This window comes from Trichosurus vulpecula, chromosome 8 (assembly GCF_011100635.1).
Source record: "Trichosurus vulpecula isolate mTriVul1 chromosome 8, mTriVul1.pri, whole genome shotgun sequence".
Lineage (NCBI taxonomy): Eukaryota > Metazoa > Chordata > Mammalia > Diprotodontia > Phalangeridae > Trichosurus > Trichosurus vulpecula.
In genome coordinates this window covers 207574226-207596405 of record NC_050580.1, presented here as the reverse complement: position 1 = coordinate 207596405, position 22180 = coordinate 207574226, and the positions used below count along the sequence as shown (strand labels likewise).

Below are 22180 nucleotides of genomic sequence, written 5' to 3'. Positions count from 1 at the left end.
TGTAATTTCCTATATTACTTGAATAACCTTTAGTGTCTTATTTGAAAATATGACTATGGTCTTCGAAGCAAAAATATAATCTGATACTTTCCATGGCATTTTGTATACTTTACAAATTATTTTCTTCCTAACACAGTGATAGAAATATGAGATCCCTTGATTAGAAGAAGTTATTTTCATAAGTTTAAATGTTACACTTAGTAGAGTTCAGATTTAGTAGTAAAAAAATAACTAAAAGAGAATTTTTCTTAATTTGTCAGGTTCACTGATCAGACTAAGTTTTCTATCACAAAGTATTCTATTTGTGGTTTACTCAGATTAGGCCTTGTTTAGGGAGATGACATTTTTGACATTTATTTAACAGTTTATTGTCTTAGTTACAGTCAATAAACAAACTTTTTTTATTAAGAGTCTGCTAGACTCTTAATGCTAGAGATACAAAGGCAAAAACTAAACAGGCCGTGCCCCCAAAAGTTTTTATTTTATCAAGGGAGAGAACATGCACATATTTAAGTATAAACACTAAATATAAGATAATTTTAGAAGAGAAGACCCCTCTTCTGGAAATCAGAAAAGGTCTATATAGGAAATAGCTCTTGAACCAAACTTTGAAGGAAACTAGGGATATTAAGTGTAGGTGAGAAGAGAGGACATTTCATTTAAAGGTGAGAGATGATATGTCAAGATATGAGGAATAGGAAGAAGTCTGGTTCTGTTGGGTCATAAAGAAGGTAATGAAGGATAGAAAGGTCATTTGGGACCAGGTTGTCAAGGGCTTTACATTAAACTTAGTTCTAGAGAGAATATAATAATAGCTCAAAGAGAATGTGGAATATAATGTCTTAAAATAGGACCTCACTGTTTATAAAGTTTTTGCATGCATCTCATATAGTACTCATAGTAACGCTTTGGGGGTAGGTAGAGGAAATATCATCCTTCCTTATTTTATAGCTGAGGAAATTGAGACTTGGCAAATATATGATCTGCTCAAGGTCTCATGGCTAGTAAGTAATACTTTAACTGGAATAAATCAAACTGGAATAAACTATGTACTAGATTGTTGTTCAGTTGTTTCTGACTTTTCATGATCCCACTTAGGGTTTTCTTGGCAAAGATCCTGGAGTGGTTTGTCATTTCCTTCTCCACTGAGTGACTTGTCCAGGGTTACCTAGCTAGTAAGTGTCCGAGGCCAGATTTGAACTCAGGAAGATGAGTCTTCCTGACTCTGGGCCTGACACTCTATCCACTGTGCCACCTAGATGCCCCATCTAGCAGATTAATTTAGGGTTTTGTCCTTGGCCCTGTTGTTTTAAATAATTTTAGTAATTGTTTGGCTGCAGAGAGATGACACGCTCTTTAGATTTATAAATGGTGTAAAAGCAGAAAAGATAGTTAATATATTACATTACAGCATGGAGTTCCTAAAAGGTATTGATTGATTGGAATGATGAGCAATTTAATAAGGATAGTTGAAATTTTATATTTAGATTATTTTTTAATTGCACAAGTGCAGATTGAGAGTGATATGGCTAAATAGCAATTCACATGGAAAAGGTGGGCAATTTATTGGTCTATGTGCTTAATACGAACAGCATGATATGCCAGCCAAAACAACTAGTACAATCTTATGCTACATTGAAGAAATAAGAGTCTAAGGATGGTGTTAGTTGCACCATAGTGGTCAAACCATATCTAGAGGATTGTGCCCATTTAAGGATGTCACAATTTAGAAAGAATTAACAAGCAGAACTCTGTTCAGAAGAGCTTGACTGATAATCCTGGTGTTGTAATCATCCCCAGTGAACCTTGGTTAGAGAAGCTTGAGATGGTTAGATTTGAATAGAGATTTTTGTCCCTCTGGGGAACGTAAAGAAGATAATAATTGACATTTCCTGTATTTCAAAGTTTGTCCTGTGGAAGAGGGATTGGCCTTGATGTGCTTGTCCCCTTGTGAGCTGCAGTTTCTGAGAAGCAGATTTTGACTCATAATCTATTAAGATGTTTATCTCTTAACAAGAGATGTCCAGAAGTACAGTGGGCTGTATGGAGAATTAGTGTAACTCTGATGTCACTGGATATCTCCAAGAAGAGGTTGAATATTTGTTAAAGATGTACAGGGATTTTAGGTTTCAAATAAAGGTTAAACTAGCTGATCTCTTTAAGATCTCTTCTAATTCTGAGATTCTGTGTTGTGATAAGTAGCTTAAGTCTTCAGACTCCTAATATAATGCTCTTTCTACTGTATTATATGCTGACTGAGAAACACTGGCACTTTAACAATTTGATTGCTAGAGTCATTAATATAAAAGATGGAAAATGTCATTTGCTTCACAAACCGTAGTATGGAAACTGCTGAGCTCTGGTTTGAGGCACCTTCTTATTTTTTGTTAATCTTTTTTGAAATCAGCTTTTTGGTAGGTGAGGTACAGCATAATGTGATGAGAAAATGAATCCCTCAATTTAAATTACTAGGAAGCTATTCCTAAAATCTTGAAACTGAGTTACCATCCCTCTAATTTTTGTTGTTTTCCCTTCTCCCCATTTTACTTCATTCCAGAATTATGAATGTGTTTAACAGTCATGTTGTTTAATAATGAAACACATCTGATCTTGGAGTTCTCGTTTTCAATGCCTTTTTTGAAAAAAGCCATTTTTTGAACACTGTGGAGTAGGATCTACATACCTTAGCATACTTCATTCTACTACATAACAGTATTGTTATTTTATTTTATTTTTTGGGGGGGCAGGGCAGTTGGGGTTAAGTGACTTGCCCAAGGTCACGCAGCTAGTACATATGTGAAGTATCTGAGGCCGGATTGAACTCAGGTCCTCCTGACTCCAGGGCTGGTGCTCTACTCACTGCGCCACTTAGCTGCCCCAGTATTGTTGTTTTAGAAAGAACTGACAAACTGAACTCTACATAGAAGAAGATGTGATTATGTAAAATGAAGTGTGCTGAGAACTGTGGATCCCACTCTAGAGAGGTTTATGTTTTAATATTTCCTGTAATTTTCTTTATGAAGACAGTCTCTGCAGTTATTGTTTACATTTATATTTTTAGGACAGTAGTGGAAGTGTATACGTTGTTGTCCTTTTTTTTTCTCATGAGCTTATAAGTAGTAGTTTATAATTTTTCTTCCTTAGTATTTGGCAGTGTAATACTTTTTCTGTCCATCTCTTGTGACTCAGTAATACTGGTAATGTGGGGTAGGGACTATTTACATTTGAAATCAAAGCATGCATTCTGTTAGATTAATTTTCAGAAGAACAAATTTATTCTGTTTGTTATAGCCTTTAATTCTTGCTTTCCTCAGCAAATCAGCTAGGGTACATTTTGCAATTGTTCATACCCAGTTTTCATAATCCCAATTCCATGAAATTTTCTGAGGTCTTAGAGAGGTTCAAACATCGTCCTTTCAGGTGCTTTCCTCAGTTTCTTACACTAAAAAATTTCAATGAAATACATAAACTCCATATTACCCATTATTAGCAGAATGCCTAGGCCTCCCTAACTGGTAGTTCTGGAGATTACATTTGGCTTTAACCTCATGGCCCCTTAGTTTTTAAATGGTTGATTTTGGCTTAGTGGGACTGAATGGCTCTTAATACCTTGGTGTTAGTATAGTCTTACTAGTATTCCCACACAATCATAGGATCATAGACTTAGAGCTTGCAGTTTCCTTAAAACTCATTGAGCTTTATGCAGATGAACATTAATGGGCATTCCAAGGTATATTTTCTAGGTGTACGCCTCTGAGGGCTGATTTATTTAGTGCTATGCAAGTCAAAGTAGAAAACATATCCGCTGAATTTGATATATTGCTTACTTTACTAGATGTCATTTCCTCTCTTCCTTAAAATAAGTTTTTATTGATGGTTTCTATTTTACATGATCATAGCTTCCCCCGGTATCCTTCCTCCTCCCAGAAAGCAATTCCATATAATAATAGTATTTTTTAAAGACAGAAGAGAAAAGAATCAGCACAACTTAGCAGTACATTGAAAAAGTATGAAAATGTGCAATGTGCACCACCTGTAGACTTCCTCCTTCTATGAAGTTTGGGGTCTTATATGTCTTCATTCCAGGTCATACTTGATCTTTGTAATTTTGTTGCATTCACGTTTGAACTTCTGGTGTGTTTTTATTATTTCCTTTACACTATTCTAGTTGTGCGTTTGTTATTTTCTTTTATTTGATTTTGCTTACTTTACTCTTATCAGTTAATGTATAATCTTTCTGTGTTTCTCGGTATTCATCACACACATCTTTTTTATGACACAGTTATATTCTTTTACATTCATATACTATATTTTGTTTAGCCAGTTCCCAATTGATGGGCATTTATGGTTTTTTTTGCCATCAAATTCGATGGCAAATTTTTTGCCATCAAAGATATTTTGGTATATAAATATTTTGGTATATATCGAGATTTTCTTCTTGTCAGTGGCTTCCTTGGGGTGTAATCCCAGGAATGTGCTGCTGGTTCAAAAAGTTGCTTTATTTACATAATTCCAAATTGCTTTCCAAAATGGTGGTAGTATTTCACAGTTCCATCAATAATATATTAATGTGCTTATTATTCTACAATCCCTCCAATGTTGATTATTGCCATTTTTTTTCATCTTTGCCAATTTGCAGAGTGTGAGGTGAAACCTCAGTGTCGTTTTGGTTTGCATTTCTCTTATTAGTGATTTGGGGCATTCTTTCATGTGGTTTTGAATACTTTACATTTTTTCTTTTGAGAACTATTTGTTCATATCCTTTGACCATTTATCTATTGGGGAATGGCTGTTAATCTTATATAATTATTAATTATTTATATAGCTTGTATAACAATCCCTTAACAGAGAAATTTGATGCAATTTTTTTTTTTTGGCCATTTGACCACTTCTTATCCTAGAAAGTAGAAGTGCTATGGAATTTCAGGGCAACTTGTTTTGTGTTAGAAAGAACTTAAAGATACAGTAGTAGTATATTTTCTCCCTGCTACAAGTGAAGAAAACTTCCATATTTTCCTTAATGACTTATTGTGGTATGAAAGCAAACCTGTGCTCATACCAAGCTGAAAAGATTTTTAGTCCAGGCTTAGGCTTTTACACCAGAAGGTTAGCCAGCAAGTGGTGGGGGGTGTGTGTGTGTGTTTGGGGTGGGGTATACATTGTAGTAAGTCATAGAATTTGTCTATTAAGTTAGAGAGTTATTACAAAGTGTTTTGGAGAGATTCAAATGAAATAAAGCTCTTTAAGTATCAAAGTATAATTATAGATCAAGAAAACAAATGGAACCTAAAACTAGGATGTTTCAGAACACCTCATTGCCTTATTAATGACAGTGTAGTTCAGTTGTAGGAAGTTCTAAACTTGGAGTCAGAAGACTTGGGTTTGAATTTTGACTCTATTTCTCACAACTGTGATTTTAGACAAGTTATTTAATCATTCTGAATCTCAATTTCTTTATCGCTAAAATGGGGGTAATAATACTTGTAAGATTTACCATATAGGGTTGTTGTGAAGATTAAATGAGATAATGCATATGAAGGCCCTAAAAGACAGAATTATATAAATATAAACTGTTCTTATTATGGTTTTTTTTTTATGGTTCAGGTAGCAGTTATAAATTGCTTCTGTAGAAGTATGAGGAAACTCTAATTTTTGTTTGGTGTGCTCATGCATATCCCTTCTCTGTCCCTATCTTATTCCTTATAATTCCAGTGGAACCAAGATTAGAGGATGAAGTCCAGTGCAGGTAGCAGCCATCTTTCTGGTTACTTACTGCTAGTATAACTAACCAATGTGGACAGAGAACTTGAGAGCAACTACAACTCTACTCTTATATTCTATTTATTTTTTTCTTAAACATCAAGTAAAATGAGAATTTCCATAGACATTATAGAACAGAAAGGGGAGATTACACATTATTTTGTGACTTATGAAGATCTTGCTTTTCTTTTTTAAGTATATAATAAGTTTATCATATAACTTTATAAAAGCTCCCCTTCTTGTGTTTGTTTAGTTCTGGCTTTCCTTTTTTTTTTTAAAAAATATCTTTTTATAAATATCCATAGTCTCCCTCTTTTACTTCTCCCTCCCCTATTCAAAAGCAAAGGAAAAAAATATGATAGTCCAACAAAATGAAATTCTACATTGAGTACACCATTGATCTTGACTGGAACTATATGAGATTATTACCTTTCTCTGTCAGGAGGTGGGTATCATGCTTCATCATTGATATTCTGAAATCATGGATGATCATAAGTATATTGCTGTACTGTTTTTCTCCATTGAACTTTTTAGACCTTTATAGCCTTTTCTTGACTCTGAGATAGTCTTCCTGCCAATCCAGTAGGGTTTTCTCCTGTGTGGGCATTTCTAGCTATGAGACATTACTTACTTTCCTTCTTTCTCTTCCAAATCTATGAGAACTTAGTTTTCCTTCTTTGTCTCCCAAATCTATTAGAACTGAGCTAAATGAACTTGCTTTATTGGTAAATGGCATTCAACAGTGTGAATTTTATTTTTAGCCTGAAGCTTTACATTTAAGGTACTATAAGTTAGTGGTCATAATTCTGTAAAATAACTTTACTGAAAACAAAAATAACCCTGTAATTTTTTGTGGTAATATAGTTCTTTAAGTTTTGTAAAATGCTTTACAAATACCTCATTTTATTCTCACAACAGCCCTTGGGAGAGTGGATGCTATTATTATCCCCATTTTACAGATAAGGAAACTGAGGCGAACAGTGTAAGTGTCTTGCCCGGGGTCACACAGATAGTATCCGAGGTCAGATTTGAACATAGGTCTTCCTGACACCAGGTCCTTTGTTCTCTCCATTGGGCCAATAGCTGCCTCCCATTGTTAAGTCATCCTAGGCTTAGACATTGGAATCCTACTGTCTTCTATGATAGACCAGACAGTAATCTGCTAATTTTCTTATTCCTAAACATCATTCACTTTGTGCATCTATAATTAGTTTCTTCCTGTAATACACTAAAATAATAGGCAGCAGAAGGTGAAGCAGTGTCATCTTTTGCTCCTGTTCACATGCTGTTGGATGAAGCATAGGAAAGTCTCCCAACTCTGTTGATTACTTCACATTTAACTTACGTATTCCCAACTTAGCTCTCAGTGCAGCAAGGTGATTCTTTCACTCCTACCTACTTGATTCTCTGTGCCCAGTATCCACAGTGGCTATTTCAAATCTTTCCTCAAGCCTTCAATAGCAACTCTTCTACTCATCCTCTCAGCTGAGACCTTCTCCTCAAAATATTTATTAACATTTTACCCCCCCAAAAATGAGGGTTTACCCTGATAATCCTTCCTCATCTCACAATGCCTTGATGTTATCCCCTTCCATTGCTGTTATTGCAGTCTCAGCCGAAGAGATAGATGGTATTTCTCCTGACCAGAGTCAACCTTTGTACATTCTTCCTTTATGTTCTCCTATCTTTTCCTACAGATTGCCTTCACTGTCATCCAGTCGCTCTCTAATCTTCAATGTTTCCCCCTCTTTGGGATTCTTTTCTGCCTAAACATGTCCAAAATATCTCCCATCCTAAAAAAAACAAAACAAAACACAAAATTGACTTGAACCTACCACCTCTTCTATTGTTTTCTTTCCTCCCTTTCATAGTCTTGCTCCTTGAAAAAGCTATATGCATTTGCTGCTTCTCCTTTCACTTCCTTTTGTCTTACTTTCTCCTTAACCCCCTGCATTCTGGATTCTGACCTTACTACTTGTTTTAGCAGTCTGGGTAGCAGCTTCTGTGGGGGTATAAGATTCACCCACAGCCAGCACCCAGAAAGCTGCCAACAGCACAGGTTCTTCTGATCTGCTTAAGCAAGGGAAGCAAGGTGAAGGGGTTGACAAGCTTACTTTTAATTCAGCATTCAAATATTATTCAGTTAGTTCAGGAGAAAAAGCCAGCACCTGAACTTCAAAACAAAATGCAAAGAAATTACAAACATCAACAGACTTTGTCTGATTCAAATCCTAACACAGTTACCGGAGTTCAACAAAGTTTCAGCATCCAGGTTTACAAGCTGGAGGGCTCCTTAGCTACAGCTGCCCAGAGTCTCCTCATCAACACCATCTCCAGAGCCCCGCACAAATGGCTCTGTCCTCCCTTCTTATAGGGCTTCAGACATCAAACTTCATCTGAATCACCAGAGCTCAGGCTCTGGTGATTGGTTCTTGAGTTGGTCCCTCCCCTTAGGACCCTGGGAGCTTCACATCCACATGGATTATGTTAGCACCTTATGGGGTTTAGGCCTGGGGCTTAGCACCTAGTAAAGCTCACTGAGATAAATTGAGTCACTCAAAGAAAACAAAGGCCATTCTGGTTACACTACTCAACTAAAACTGCTCTCTCCAAAGTTAGCAAACATTCCCTAATTGTTGTGCCTGAAATACGCGCCCTTCTTGCTTCTACCTTTTGGAATCCCTAGTTTGCTTCAAAGCTAGCCTAAGAGTCACAATCTATTTTAAGAAGTCTTTCCTGATTACCACAACTGCTAGGACATCCCTTCTAAAAATTATCTTGTATTCATTTTGTATATATTATGTAAGTACATGTTGTCTCATACATTAGAGTGTAAGTTTTTCAAGGGAAGCGTGTATTTTCCTTTTGTCTTCATATCCCTAGCATAATGCCTGGGTCATAGTAAGTACTTACCAAATGGTTGTTAATTGTTCATTAATTTTTGGATCAAATAAGTTGAAGTGTCTTGTGCCGATCATGACTACTATGTTTGGTATTTGATTCCTTATATATAGACATTTTATCCTGTGAACAATACTCCTTCTTATTGGTAATTAATTATTGCAGTTTCCAGAATTCCCATTATTTTAATTAAGGTGTGATTCTAATGTGTTAGGAAAGTAGCTTGGTTTAATGGATTCCTTGTATATTAATCAGGCTATGTGTTTCTGACAGGAAATAGTAACATGTCAGACTTAAAGTATAGGATGGAATTTTTTAAAAAGCCACTTTAATACATAATTACCATCACAGTCATTGGAACCCCTGAGGTTTATGGGAAAAAATAAGTAGGTAAATTTTTTAAAAATCTAGCAGGAATCAGCAAAGATTAGTCTCAATGTTTTGCTCAAATGAGTTTTTTTTTTCCCACTTTTTTCCATAGTGACCCTGGTGGAGGTATTGAAATGTCTGAGTTTATTCGAGAGGCTACACCCCCAGTTGGTTGCAGTTCACGAAATTCTTATGCTGGTCTAGACCCAAGCAATCAGGTAGGAGCATCTACTATTCTTTATGTTTTCATAGTATATCTGATGTGCCTCTTACTTTCATTTGAAATTTGTTTGACTGATAGATTAAAATTGTTTTGGTTATTAAAAAGCTTTTCATTTATAATTTAAAAAAATTTTCTTTCTTTATTCTTAGTCTTCAACATTCACTTCCATAAGATTTTGAGTTCCAAGTTTTCTCCCCACCTACCCTCCCCCCCCCACCATGGTGTGCATTCTGATACAGGCTCTTATTTCATATTTAACGTATTTTCACATCAGTCATGTTGTAAAGAAGAATTAGAACCAATGGGAGAAAGTATGAGAAAGAAGAAACAAACCAAAAAAAAAAATGAGAGGGAGCAAATAATATGCTTCGATCTTCATAGAGACTTCATAGTTTTTTCTCTGGATGTGGACAACATTTCCCATCATGAGTCTTTTGGAGTTGTCTCAGATCCTTGCATTGCTGAGAAGAGCTAAGTCTATCAAAGTTAGTCATCGCATAATGTGTTGTTACTGTGTACAGTGTTCTCCTGGTTCTGCTCACTTCACTCAGCGTCAGTTCATATAAGTCTTTCCAAGTTTTTCTGAAGTCTGCCTGCTCATCTGCCCAGTAGTATTCCATTACATTCATATACCACAACTTGTTCAGCCGTTCTTCCTCAATTTATAATTCTTTGCCACCACAAAAAGAGCTGCTATAAATATTTGTGTACATGTGGGTCCTTTTCCTATTCATATGCTGTCTTTGGGATAATACTTTTATTCCTAATGGACTTTCATATAATTTTATTTTACACAATTAATATGCCAATCAGATAGGCATCAACAAATTAATAGCCCTGTTTTAAAAGATGGTAAAATGGTGGCATGATATATTTGTTGCCTTGGGACTAGCCTAAGTTTGGTGAATGGCTCGGCGTATAGGTAGCAGTGTTTTATCTATAGCAATTTCCTTCTGGAAGTCTCTACTTAGTTGTTACAGTATCACTTTAAATTACAGCTCCAACTGGATTCCTGATCTTCTCAAAACCAGTTTCCTTATGGTTTTTCTCAGTAGAATTATGATCCATCTAATTGCCGATGTTTGAAACCTTGAATTCTCCCAAAATTTTTGCCTTTTTCCTGAGATCCCTGGTGTTCCCAAGACCCTTTGATTTTTATATAGTCTGCCCCTTTCTTTCCATTCTCACTGCTGCTGTAACACTCTTGGCCCCCATTCCTCTATGTCTGTAGTTAGTTTTCTAACTGGTTTCTCCAGTTCTTTTCTTCAGGCTCTCTCCACCGTCCAGCCTATTAATCTTAAATTTCACAGTCAGATCACTCTTTTCTGCACTATCACTTGTGTACCTGGTCACTCCCTGCCTAACTCATTACTCATTGAATAATTTCCAAAATTCTATATTCAGGTCCTACATAGTCTGGCTTCTACTTAATTTCTAGCATGCTCTGATGACTTGCTTATACTTACGTGAATTATCCTGCTAGTCAGACTAACAAATGTATTTTTAAAGACATCATATGCATTTTCCCTTGTGCCTTTGCTCTTGCCCCTTTTATCTGTAATGACCTCCTCTTCCTATTTATGCCAAAATCCTTTGCTCCCTTTAACTCCTGTCTGAAGCCCTACCTTCTCTCCTACTCAGTGATACCTTCTACTCCGACTAATATGATACTTGCCACAATTTGTTATTTTTATTTATTGGTTCTGTCTTTGTCACCAAATTGTAAACTTCTCAAGGAGAAGTTTTCTTGGTTTCCCTGGCCCTTAACAGAATCCTGCACACAATAAGCACAGATTAGCTATTCATTGGTGATGATGTACATCTTAGAATCACAGATATAGAGCTGTAAGGGACCCCAGAAACCTTTTAGTACAACCTTCTTTTATAAGGAAGGAAATGAGGCCTAGGAAAATTCAGTGACTTGACCAAGGTCACACAAGTAGTAAGTGTCAGAGGCAGGAGTTTTCTTGTTATAACAGCAGAATATTACTGATGATGTCCTATGAAACAGATACCTTGACTGGGCTGGCTGGAAAAAGTGCTAGATTTAGAGTCATAGAACTTCCTCTGCTACTTAGTAGCTGTGTGTCCTTGGTCAAGTTATTCAGCTTTCCTGAATCTTAGTTTTCTCATCTGAAAATAAGGGACTTAGATTACAGATTCTCTGTAGTACATGCCAAGGGGAGAACTGTCCCTGAATCAGATGAATTAATGTAAATGAAAGCTATAAAATGCCATAAACATATAAGATGTTGTAATTGCAATAGATTTCATGATTGCTGATTATAATTAAGTTTGTTCAAATTCAGATGGACAGAATTTAAAAATTTGTATTTCTAGCTATTCAACAAAGCAAATGGGAAAATAATCTCAGTCAACAATATTTATCTCTTTTAGTACTTAGATTTTATCCCATATGTTCGTTGCAAGTAGATCAAGTAGGGGGAAGAATACTGTTTTGTGAGAGATACTTATATGTAATTAGATGGGAACCTCTGTTTTTTAAAAACAAATCTAGTAAAGGGGAAAGCATTACTCATTCTTAAATTCTTATCTTTTATGCATAATAAATTGATAATTGGGCTTTTGGTTTTTGAATGATTAGAAATTTTAGTTTGTTTGGCATTTGCATAGTCAGGCCCTTTATTGAAAAATGTAATCAGATTTTGACTACCCTGAGATGTCTCATTTACTCAGGGTTTGGACCTATGCTTTTCTCATTTGTTTAGAAAATGAAAGATCAGCATTTATCCTTAGAAACTATCTGATAACTTCGTATCACAATAGCTTATTCATTTTAGTTTAGGGGGATAGTCCAATTCTTAACAGTATTAAGAAAAAACACTAAATTTTTTTTTTTTTTAGAGCAACAATCCTTTAAAGGAATGGGGAAGCTATTGAAAGCTAATTTGCCTTTTAGATATATAGTTTCAGATTTTCAGAGTTATTTTTAAGCTAAAGACACAGCTGACATATTCTTGTTATTTTCCTTAACCAGAGCTTGGTGTTTTACTTACATATTTGCAGAGTTTTTAACCAGTTAATAATATAGGAAGATTAAGTACCCAATTATAAATGAAGGCCATTTAGAAATCTCTTCAGAAGTTTGTTGTCAAAACTTTTGTTTTGGGAGGTGTATGTGTGTGTATTAAAAAAAAGCATTTTTACAGCTGGGAATTTTTGGTAGGTTTATTGTGTTGCCCTAGTTTAAATGTTAAAGGGTGTGATTGCTTTGTCAGTAGGAGATAGAAGAATATTTCAGAGGATGAATTTTTGAGGTAGAAAAGGGAACTTTAAAAATTACCTGGTTGTGCTTTTGCTCTCTCCCATTCTACTGATAGAGAAATGTAGTTCTAGAGAGGTTAAGTAGCTTGTCCACTATTACAGAGCTAGGTAGTAAGGACACTAGTTCTAGAGTTCAGGTTCCTTGAACAAATTCAGTACTCTGCCCACCAAACCACATGTTTCCTAAAGTATTGTTTTTTTCTTTTCTTGCATTTTGGTGATATACTTGTAGTTACCTTTGGGTGTTTTTGTTTCGTGGAAGGTGGTTGGTAAGAAAGGACTACATCTGAGAAGGAAGAATTGTAGAGAAATAATTTTATGATTGTGATTTCAGCTTGGGAACAGCTGAGAATCTTTTTCACATATACTGCGTGGCAATCATCATATCAAATGGTCTAACAAGTTACCTGTACAACTTACCTAGTATAAGAGTAGGGTGGATTATGAAGATGGATTGATCTCATGATTTTATAGTAATATTTATAAACTTGCCATCTCTTTGATTACTTTTTTCTTTCTCTCCTACTTATTATGGGGCTGGTTTGAAGAAGAAATTGGGCTAAAGACAGAGAATTATGGTTAATTTTAAAAATAGAAGGGGATCAAAATAATAAGCTATGGTGATTTAACAAAACTTAATTTTGATTAGTTTTTTCAAGCAGTTTATTTTTTCTATTTTATGAAGATGATAGTCCTTGTTCAAATGACTAAATTTCAAATTTTTCATGTTGCATAGATATAGTAATAAAACATTTTATGAATATTAACTCTATGAATGTATTAGATATTATTTTTTTCCTAAAGTTCAATTAAGGCTCTTGAGTTCTCTCTTGTTGAATCTGTTTGAAATTATGTTTGTAGGAACACTTGCCAAGAATGTTGTTTAATAGCTCCACTGTTATTATACTTTGTTTTCTGGGATGAATTTTAGCATTTCCTGTTACTTACTCCCTTTATATAATTCTTGAGTTAGTGTAATAATTTTTGACTGTAAAATTTTTAAAGAGGTTTCATATCCTTTTATTACAATTTTTTTTTACTAAGAAAAACCTACCTTCCCTTCATCTTCTCCCCACCCCCTCCCAGTTGGAAAAGAAAACTAAATATGTATAGATTCTATAAACATATAGAAATATGTATAGTTAGATAAAACAATATTTTGTATTGGCCATGTACAAAAAACATGTCTCAATTTGCACTCTGAATACCTCACCTCTTTGTCATGAAGTAGTTCATGTCATGAGTCCTTGAAACGTGCTTGGACATCATGTTGATCAGAATTCTTAAATCTTTCATGGAAGTTTTATATACTTTTGATTAACATCACTAAAATGAAGTTCAGTGATCAAATTTTTATTCTTGTATATATTAAACCTGGAAATTCCTTATTTTTTATTGCTTTTACCTTCAGTTATTTTCAATACCATTTGTAAGTAGGCACTTACAAATAAATACTTCATTAGTGCAGTACAAACATAAATACACATTAAAATAAAGCAGTATTGTAACAACCAAACTTGAATGTCTAACATGCCATAGGATATCTAGTTTTCTAAACCCTGAATTGCAAGTACTCTATGGAACATAGGACCTTTTTGGTTATATACACCTAATATTCTTTTTATTTTTCACTCAAAATAACATCACACAGTTTGCTTTTTTGGGTCAAGATAAGAATGACTGAAAGTATATAACAGTGTGACCATATCAATATGTAGTTCATTAATCTGTTGCTCTATAAAACTAATTTGAATGTTTGAAATACCATAATTAATAATCATGTTTTGTTTCCAGATTGGGTCTGGCTCACCTCGACTTGGGACAGAAGCAACCGTTAAAGGTTAGATTTTAACTTAATTTGAAGATTATCTCATTGTCTGTGTTTAATTTTTTCTTATATCACTCAGTCATAAAGCATTTATTAAGACCTGGGGATAAGAAGAAAGGCAAAAACAAACAGCCACTGGCCCTCAAGGAGCTTACATTTTCATGAGGGAGACAACATGAAAATAATTGAGTAAAACACAAGATCTCTACAAACTAGTGTGGGGAGGACTGGTAAAGAAAGGTCTCCTGCAGAAGGTGTTGTTACTGACACTTTTACATTCTGAAGGCTTCGTAATTTCACTGGTGCTCATCGAAACCTTTCTGTGCTTTCTCACTCTCTGATTCATGTGTTTCCATAATTTCTCTATAGAGATTCCATCTAATGGGCTGGAGGCTTTCTTCTGTTTCTCTTAATATCTTGGAGGTAACTACTATAACATTTAGGCTATTCATCTATTGCCTCTTTTTTTCTTGCTAGAAAACTAGTCTACCTTTTTTCCCATAGTCACAAATATCCTTAATAACTATTATCTTTTGTACTGTTTTTCCATTAGAAGTCATCTCTTGCCATGTTTTGCAGCTTACTTAATCCATACTGTTTGCTTTTGGGTTATTTATTGTTTTTATTATTTGTGAGATAGTGGTATTTCATTATTTGTAGAGCCTTATTATAGCATCCTGGGGAGAGCAATAAAATATGTCACCTCTAATATTTGTGTGGTAAGCCTTCTCTTTAAGGGCTTCTGCACCAGAAATCCATTTAGAATCTATACATGATGAGCTCAGTAATAAGCTGAGCCAAGGATTGAATAGATCAGGTTAGCTTATATTGGAAAAACTGTAATGTCGTGTTTCATTGAGTCATTTAAAAAAGTCAGTAAATGGTTGGCAGATCTGATTCTCCATGCCCTGTCAATCAGTTTTGTATTTATAATGCTATAGTCTGCTGTAGAAAATAATCTGTACTATTCCTGCCTGTTCTTCGTATTTTCTTCTAGGATATACTTAATGTGAGAAAATAAGAATATTGGTTAGTAGTTGCTGATGTCATGTTGGTTACCTTTGAGGGAGAAAAATTATGTCTGTTGATTCTTTAATTCTTTTAAAAAATTTCCTCTCTTTGAGATTCTAAAAATGAGAGTCTTAAGTACATTTAGAATTATGTTACCTTTGGTACAGATTCTTATATATCTATTTGCTCACATTTATTGGTATAGTGGAAAGATCCCTGAATTTTGAATTTGAGGTCCTTGGTTTAATTCTCATCTCTTTCTTTACTACTTTTGTGATCCTGAGGAAGTCATTTAATCACTGGATCTCAGTTTCCTCATCTGTAAAAATTAGAGTTGGCTTAAATGGTTCTTCTAGTTCTAAATCAAGGATCTTATCACTTTCCCCCCAATTTGATATTAAGTGCCACTGCTACTTTCTCTTGTTGTACAAGAAGGCACTGAGATGGTAGAGTTTGACAATTTGGTGGTTCCTGTTCTCACCAGCAAAAACCAATCACTCAAAAAACTGGTGAATCTGTGCCATCTACCAAATAGATAGCATCTGTTGTACTCTTCTTAATTTCAACTATAGACATTCTTTGGATGACCTTTTTTTTTTTTTAGTATGCCTGAATCTAGTACCAATGTTCTTATAGTCTCATTGATGATATTGATTATTAATGTGTTGATTTACGAATACATTGTCAGGATCTTTCTTCATAGGTGGATTTTTAAACCTAATAATTTTATGGAAAATAAATTTTGTTTTGGAAGTTAATAAATTAAAATTTGACTATTTCCGTTTCCATAAAACTCCACAATTCACAAAAGTGTGAATGTATTGGACTTGTATAATAATTGATTGTTTTGACTTGCTCTGTTTAATTTGTGGAGCTGAACACGTTATGCTTTTGTTAAAGTCTGAGTTTTGTTTTTAAGATTTTTTTGATGTGGGGAGGTAGCATTTTGGTTGTGTATTACTGGGGTGAAGTTACTAAGTGGTAAGAAAGGAAAACATTATATGTGCTATATTTTTCCTTTTCCCTTTGTTCTCCTTTATACCTTTATAGAAAAATTACTGTTATTTTAATAGCTTTCCAGTTATGGAGAAGTCCTTGCTTTGGTTTTTATTGTTATCATTTTAAGAGCAATTAGAAAATTGATATATTACAAAATGATTTAAATATAAAAGAAATAGCAAATACTGTGCAATTTTCCAAATATTTCATTTCTTGACTTACTGGCAATTAGGAGGAGTTCAGAATCTCAAAGTTCATCTAGTATTTTAGCAGTTGGTACAGTGTATTGAAATTTTATCTTTTTTTTTCATTCTTTTAACTTTGGAATTGAGTGATATCTTTAGTGGAGAGATACTTAGGTACCCATATATTCAATTTCTTAGTCCACCCATGAAGTATATTTTTTTCTTTTAAGAAAAACAAAAGAACCAAACACCCTAATATACTTCTTTTAAACTTTTTAGGAGATACAGATACTGCCAAGACTTCTGATGATATCAGTTTAAGCCTCGGCCAGAGTTCTAGTCTGTGTAAAGAAGGAAGTGAAGAGCAAGGTGAGATTCTCTTGTGCTTAAATGTGACATGAGATTTCAGGAATATCAGAATTTTTATTACTAGGAGCTGGAGTCCTTGAGTTGCTGGCATTTTGGCAAATTTTCTTATACTTTTGTTTCTAAACTGACAAGTGTAATTAATAATTTTGTTTTGACTTTATTTGGTGGCCAAGAAATCAAATCAAAACTCAGTTAAGCATCTACTATAAGCCAAACATTGGGTTAGACCTTGGGGGGTAAATACAAAAATGCACTGGTTGCTGAGGAAGGAAGTTTTGGTCTGCAGTATCATAGGAATGGTGAATGGAGCCAGAGGACCCTTTCCAAAAGTGTGGTGGTATTGCTGTTATTATTGTTGCCAGAGAAGAAAGTGGAAGGTAGGGGAGAGAAGGAGAATGTTATTTGTGCAGCATTAGGGCCAACGGCACAGTGTCCTGGGGGAGTGGAGTTTGAAGCTTGGGCCTGGGCCAGGCAGAAGGGGTTAAGTAAGTTTGCATTCACGTGAGTACTCACCAACCAGGACAAGTGAATTCCACGATAGAGTTGCAAAGCTGAGTTCATTGACTTTATCAGGATGGTAGGGTGATCTTTGACCATCTGGTCTCCAGGGAACTGTTTCCAGGTGGTGAAAAAGTGAGTCATGTCAGGGAAGATGGCAAAATATTTGAGGTGAATGATTGAATGTTCATGAATATTATTTTATTTTCACAGAATTCTTTCAAGGTAGGAATTAAAAGATAAAACATTCTTGTTTTATAGATAAAAAAAGTTGTGGCACAAATTAGCTAAATGACTTGCCCAAGGTCATTCATATTGTTAAAACAAAGACCTGATACCTTGTCTTCTACCTTCTAATTCTATATTCTTTTCATTAGTCTGTGGATGATATGTAGTGGAAATGTAAGATTGTAAAATTTATAAAGCTGCTTTAATGCTCTACTGTATTTATTACTGAGAGCACTCACTAAAACACCTAAATTTGGACAGTTTGAACACTATTATCAGTTATATGTAAATTTTAAATTATACCGGTGTATTGCCAAGTTCTTCCAAATGTCCTTTCTTATTAGGACACGGCATGGTACTGTGAAAACATCACTGGCTCTAGACTCAAGAGACCTGGGTTCAAAGGTTATCTTTTACTACCTTTGTAACCTCCTACTACCTAATGCTTGTATGATTTACTTCTTAACATCTTTGCAGCTTCTGTGATCTCAGGAAAGTCACTTAACCTCCCTGGCCCTCAGTTTTTTCATCTATTAAAAAAAAGGAGTTGAACTAATTGGTCTTTTGAGGTCCATTCTAGCTCCTATCTATGATTCTATAATGTAATTAGCATTTAAGATTTGACAGTCTTAACAAAAGTTTCCAACCTTTGTGGAACTATAGCAGCTTGTCACTCTTGTCACTATAGCAGCTTTTTTGACACTCTTTATTCTAGAAATTCAGAAAGCTTAGAGGTCACCTCATCTGTATCAGAACAAAAATAACTTGTGACAATAACCCCCAAAGTGTTCATTTATCCTTTTAAAAAAATAAAAAAACAAACGTCCAAGCTTCTTGAAATGGAGAATTTAATACTTTTTGAGGTAGCCTATTTGTGAGCTTTTATTTTTAGATATTTTTTCTTTATATTGAGCTAAAATCTGCTTGCCTGTAATTTTTACCCCCTTGTTTCTAGGTTTTTCTCCCTGGGGCCAAGGAAAACAAATCCAATTGCTTTTTGAAAATGAAAAATCCCTTCAAATATTTAAAATTATCATGTCTTCTCTCCTCCTTTTCCCCCATACCTTGCCACTTGCCCAAGTTTTCTCTTCTCCTCATTTTACATCCCTGCTTCTTTCTTCTTATGGCATGGAATCCAGGCCTTTTACCATCCTGGTTGATATCTGGACACACTACAATTTGTCATTTTCCTTCTTAAAGAGTACCAAAAACTGAATATGATATTCTTGGTGTGGTCTGCCATAAGGTCTCAGAACAGTAGGCCTCACTTGTTTGGGACGTGTTGCTTTTTTATTGAACTAAGTTTGTTAAGACCTCTAGAACTTTTTCAGGTGAGCTACTTTCTACTCATACCTCCTTGTCTTCTGCTTGTGCAGTTGATTTTTTAAACTCAAGTCTACATCTTTATATTTGATGTATTTATAATATATTTATATTAGTATTAATGATATATTATGAAGACAGTGATACAACAAAATGAGGTAAAATATAAAGGGCATGTAGTAAATACGCTATAATTACAATTTATAATATTATCAATGTAATATATTTATCATTGTTACATTTTATCTTATTTTATTCGTATTGTCTTTAAAATATTTTTGGATCTTGACTCTTGCCTACCAGCTATTCCTACTAGCTGCTTTTATTTGTAAATTTTGCAAGCATGCCAATCTATATTAGTATCTAAGTCACTGAAAAAAGTATTGACCAGAAGACAACCAGCAGTAGTTTCATCGGACATTTTACTTGAGATCTCAATTTTGGTTGACTTTCTTTCCATTAATTACTATGATGTGGACCTAGTTGTTTAATTGTGAATCCAGTTAATTTAGCTACATATGGCTCATGTCTCTCCATCTTGTTCACCAAGAGAAGTATGAAATACTTTAGTCTTATTGAAGTCTCATTATGTGTAACAGTGCAGAAAGGGCAACCAAAAAAATTAATGAGATTGTAGGCATTGTTAGTAGAGGCATAGTTTCCAGAACCAGGAATATGTTACCCTATTCTGTCTTGTAATCCATTGAAACAATGGGGCTGAAATGAACAAAATGAAATTTCATAGGATAAGTATATAATCCTATGGCTGAATTTAAAGAAATCCAGTTATAGAAGTATCAGGTAGGGAGGGAGATGTGACTAGAAAAAGACCAAAGGGTTGAACAGCAATCAAAGTAAATGTCAGCATGTCCATGTGGCAAATAGAAAGCTCATTTGACCTTCAGTTATTTATTCATAGCAGTATGGTTCATTTTATCCTAGAAAGAAAATGGAGTCCCACTGTACTGTACCCTATTGTCTGAAGTTTTATCTATGTTACCTTACTGTATTTGTTTATACTATTTTTACTGAGTTTTATAACATTTTCTGAAATTGAGGGTTTTTTTATAATTTGGAAATTTTGTTTTTGTTCCCCCTTGATTTTTTTTTTCTTAGAAGCAGCCTATGATGCAACGGATAGAGTGTTGGACCTGAAATCAGAAATACTTGAGTTCAAATCCACCTTGAGACACATACTAGCTCTGGGACCCTGGGCAAGTCACTTAATCTCTGTTTGCCTCAGTTTCCTCAACTGTAAAATGAGGATAATAACAGCACCTACTTTGCAGAGGTGTTGTGAGGATCAGATGAGATGATATTTGTAAAGCACGTGGCACTGCGTCTGGCACATAGTAGATGCTGTACAAATGCTTATTCCCTTCTGACTATTCTCTTCTTCCTTTTAGCACACGCAAGAGTGGCTCAGATTAAAAAATACTTATTAAGTGGGGGAATATAAAGATTTATAGGATACAGATTTCCTTCTCCTGACCTTAGGGCTTGGAATGGTAGTTAGCTAAGCTGAAACCTTTTTTCAAACAAAGTGAAGGGGCTTTATTTTATTCCTTCTTCTGAGTTTTCTGTTAACCAAAAGGAAAAGATTGATCACTGTATCATAACATCAGAAATAAAATAACTTAAACTGATTTGTAGCATTCAGTAAACTTGATGAAAATAATTCCAAATACGTAAGTCAGACTTTGAGGAAAACTTTTTTCTATGAACCCTGGGAATAGAACAGGGAAGATTTGGTATATTCTGTAGTCAACAGATCTAGGTTAGAAGCATGGGGTTCAAATATTTTGTACATGAGAAAACTGAGGCCCCCAGGGATGAGGTAATTTTTACTGGTTAAACATCAGAAAGACTTACCTGGTTTTAGGATTGACAAAATCCTAAATGCATTAATAAGGGAAGCCTCTAATATATAGCTTTTGAATTATTTAAAAAAAACCGTAATAGCTTTAAATTTAAGTAAGAAGACTGAGTTTTAGACCCATCTAAAAATAGGGAAATGAATTAAGTGGTCTTTCAAGACCAGTTCTACCTTGATTCTACAAGTGCAGGACAGTGTGGTGCCAATAAAAGAGGCCTGGGCTGTCTTTGGAATTAGAAGACCTGGCTGGTCTCACATCTTGACTGCCTCTAGCTACATAGCTATGCAAACTTGGCCAGGTCATTTAACTTTTCTTGTCTTCAGTTTCTTTAGTGGTAAAATGAGGGGAGTTCCTAGTTAACTTTTAAATTGATTGTCCTATGATCATTTTGTGATTTTAAAAGGAACATTGAAAAAAATGGAGCTTATTCAGAAATGGTTTAATAGGATACGGAGAGGACTTGGGACCTAGCAAATGAGTCCTGGTTGAAGTAACTAGGAGTGTTAGACTGGGAGAGGGGGTGCACAACACCGTAGTCTTCAGTTATTTAAAAGGCTGTAATGCAGAAGAGGCATGGGACTTATTCTTGGCCTAGGTGGTAGTGGTGGTGGTTGTTGAGTCTTTTAAGTCTTGTCCAATTCTTCATAACCCCATTTGGAGTTTTGGCAGAGATACTGGAATGGTTTGCCAGTTCCTTCTCCCACTCATTATGTAGATGAAGAAACTGAAGCAAACAGTGTTAAGTGACTGCACCACCTATGAGAGGGAACTCAAAAGTCTTTCCCAGGGTCACACAGATGTAATAGATGTCTGAGGCCAGATTTGAACTCAGGAAGATGAGTCTTCCTGAATACAGGCTCAGCACACTATCCACTGTGTCACCCAGCTGCCTAGGTAAAGTTAATATTAAAACATCATGTAAGCTGCCTTAGAATGGACTGGAGGTGAGAAAAAGTAGTGAGTTCCCAGTCACTGGAGGTGTTTTAAATAAGTATTTTTTTCCACCAGACCATTGATTAGCTGAAAAAACTATTGTAGATGGAACTTAATGTAATGGAATATTATTATGTAGTGAGAAGTTATGAGCTTTAAGAATTCAGATTCAGGAAGATCTTAATGAAGTGATACAGAGCAAAATAAACAGACCTAGGAGATCAATCTATACAATGACTGCTAAAATGTAAATGAAAAGATCACTTTCTAAAGAGAAGTTGAAATTTGAGTAGTGGAAAAACCTGGAAGTGGAAAAAGTGGAAAAGTGGAAAAATCTGGAAGAGACAGTGAATGAAACTGACATAGTGGATAGGTGAGGGACTTCCAGTCC

The 22180-nt window shown here is 34.9% G+C and overlaps 1 protein-coding gene across 1 annotated transcript in view; it reads left to right on the top strand.

Annotated features, from left to right (window-relative positions):
• The window catches only part of PCNX1 (pecanex 1), a 219248-nt gene that overhangs the window by 50666 nt on the left and 146402 nt on the right, over positions 1 to 22180 (top strand). Inside the window, 3 exon segments of the mRNA XM_036737003.1 lie at positions 9143 to 9248; positions 14333 to 14378; positions 16841 to 16930. Coding sequence (XP_036592898.1) covers positions 9143 to 9248; positions 14333 to 14378; positions 16841 to 16930 — 242 coding nt within the window.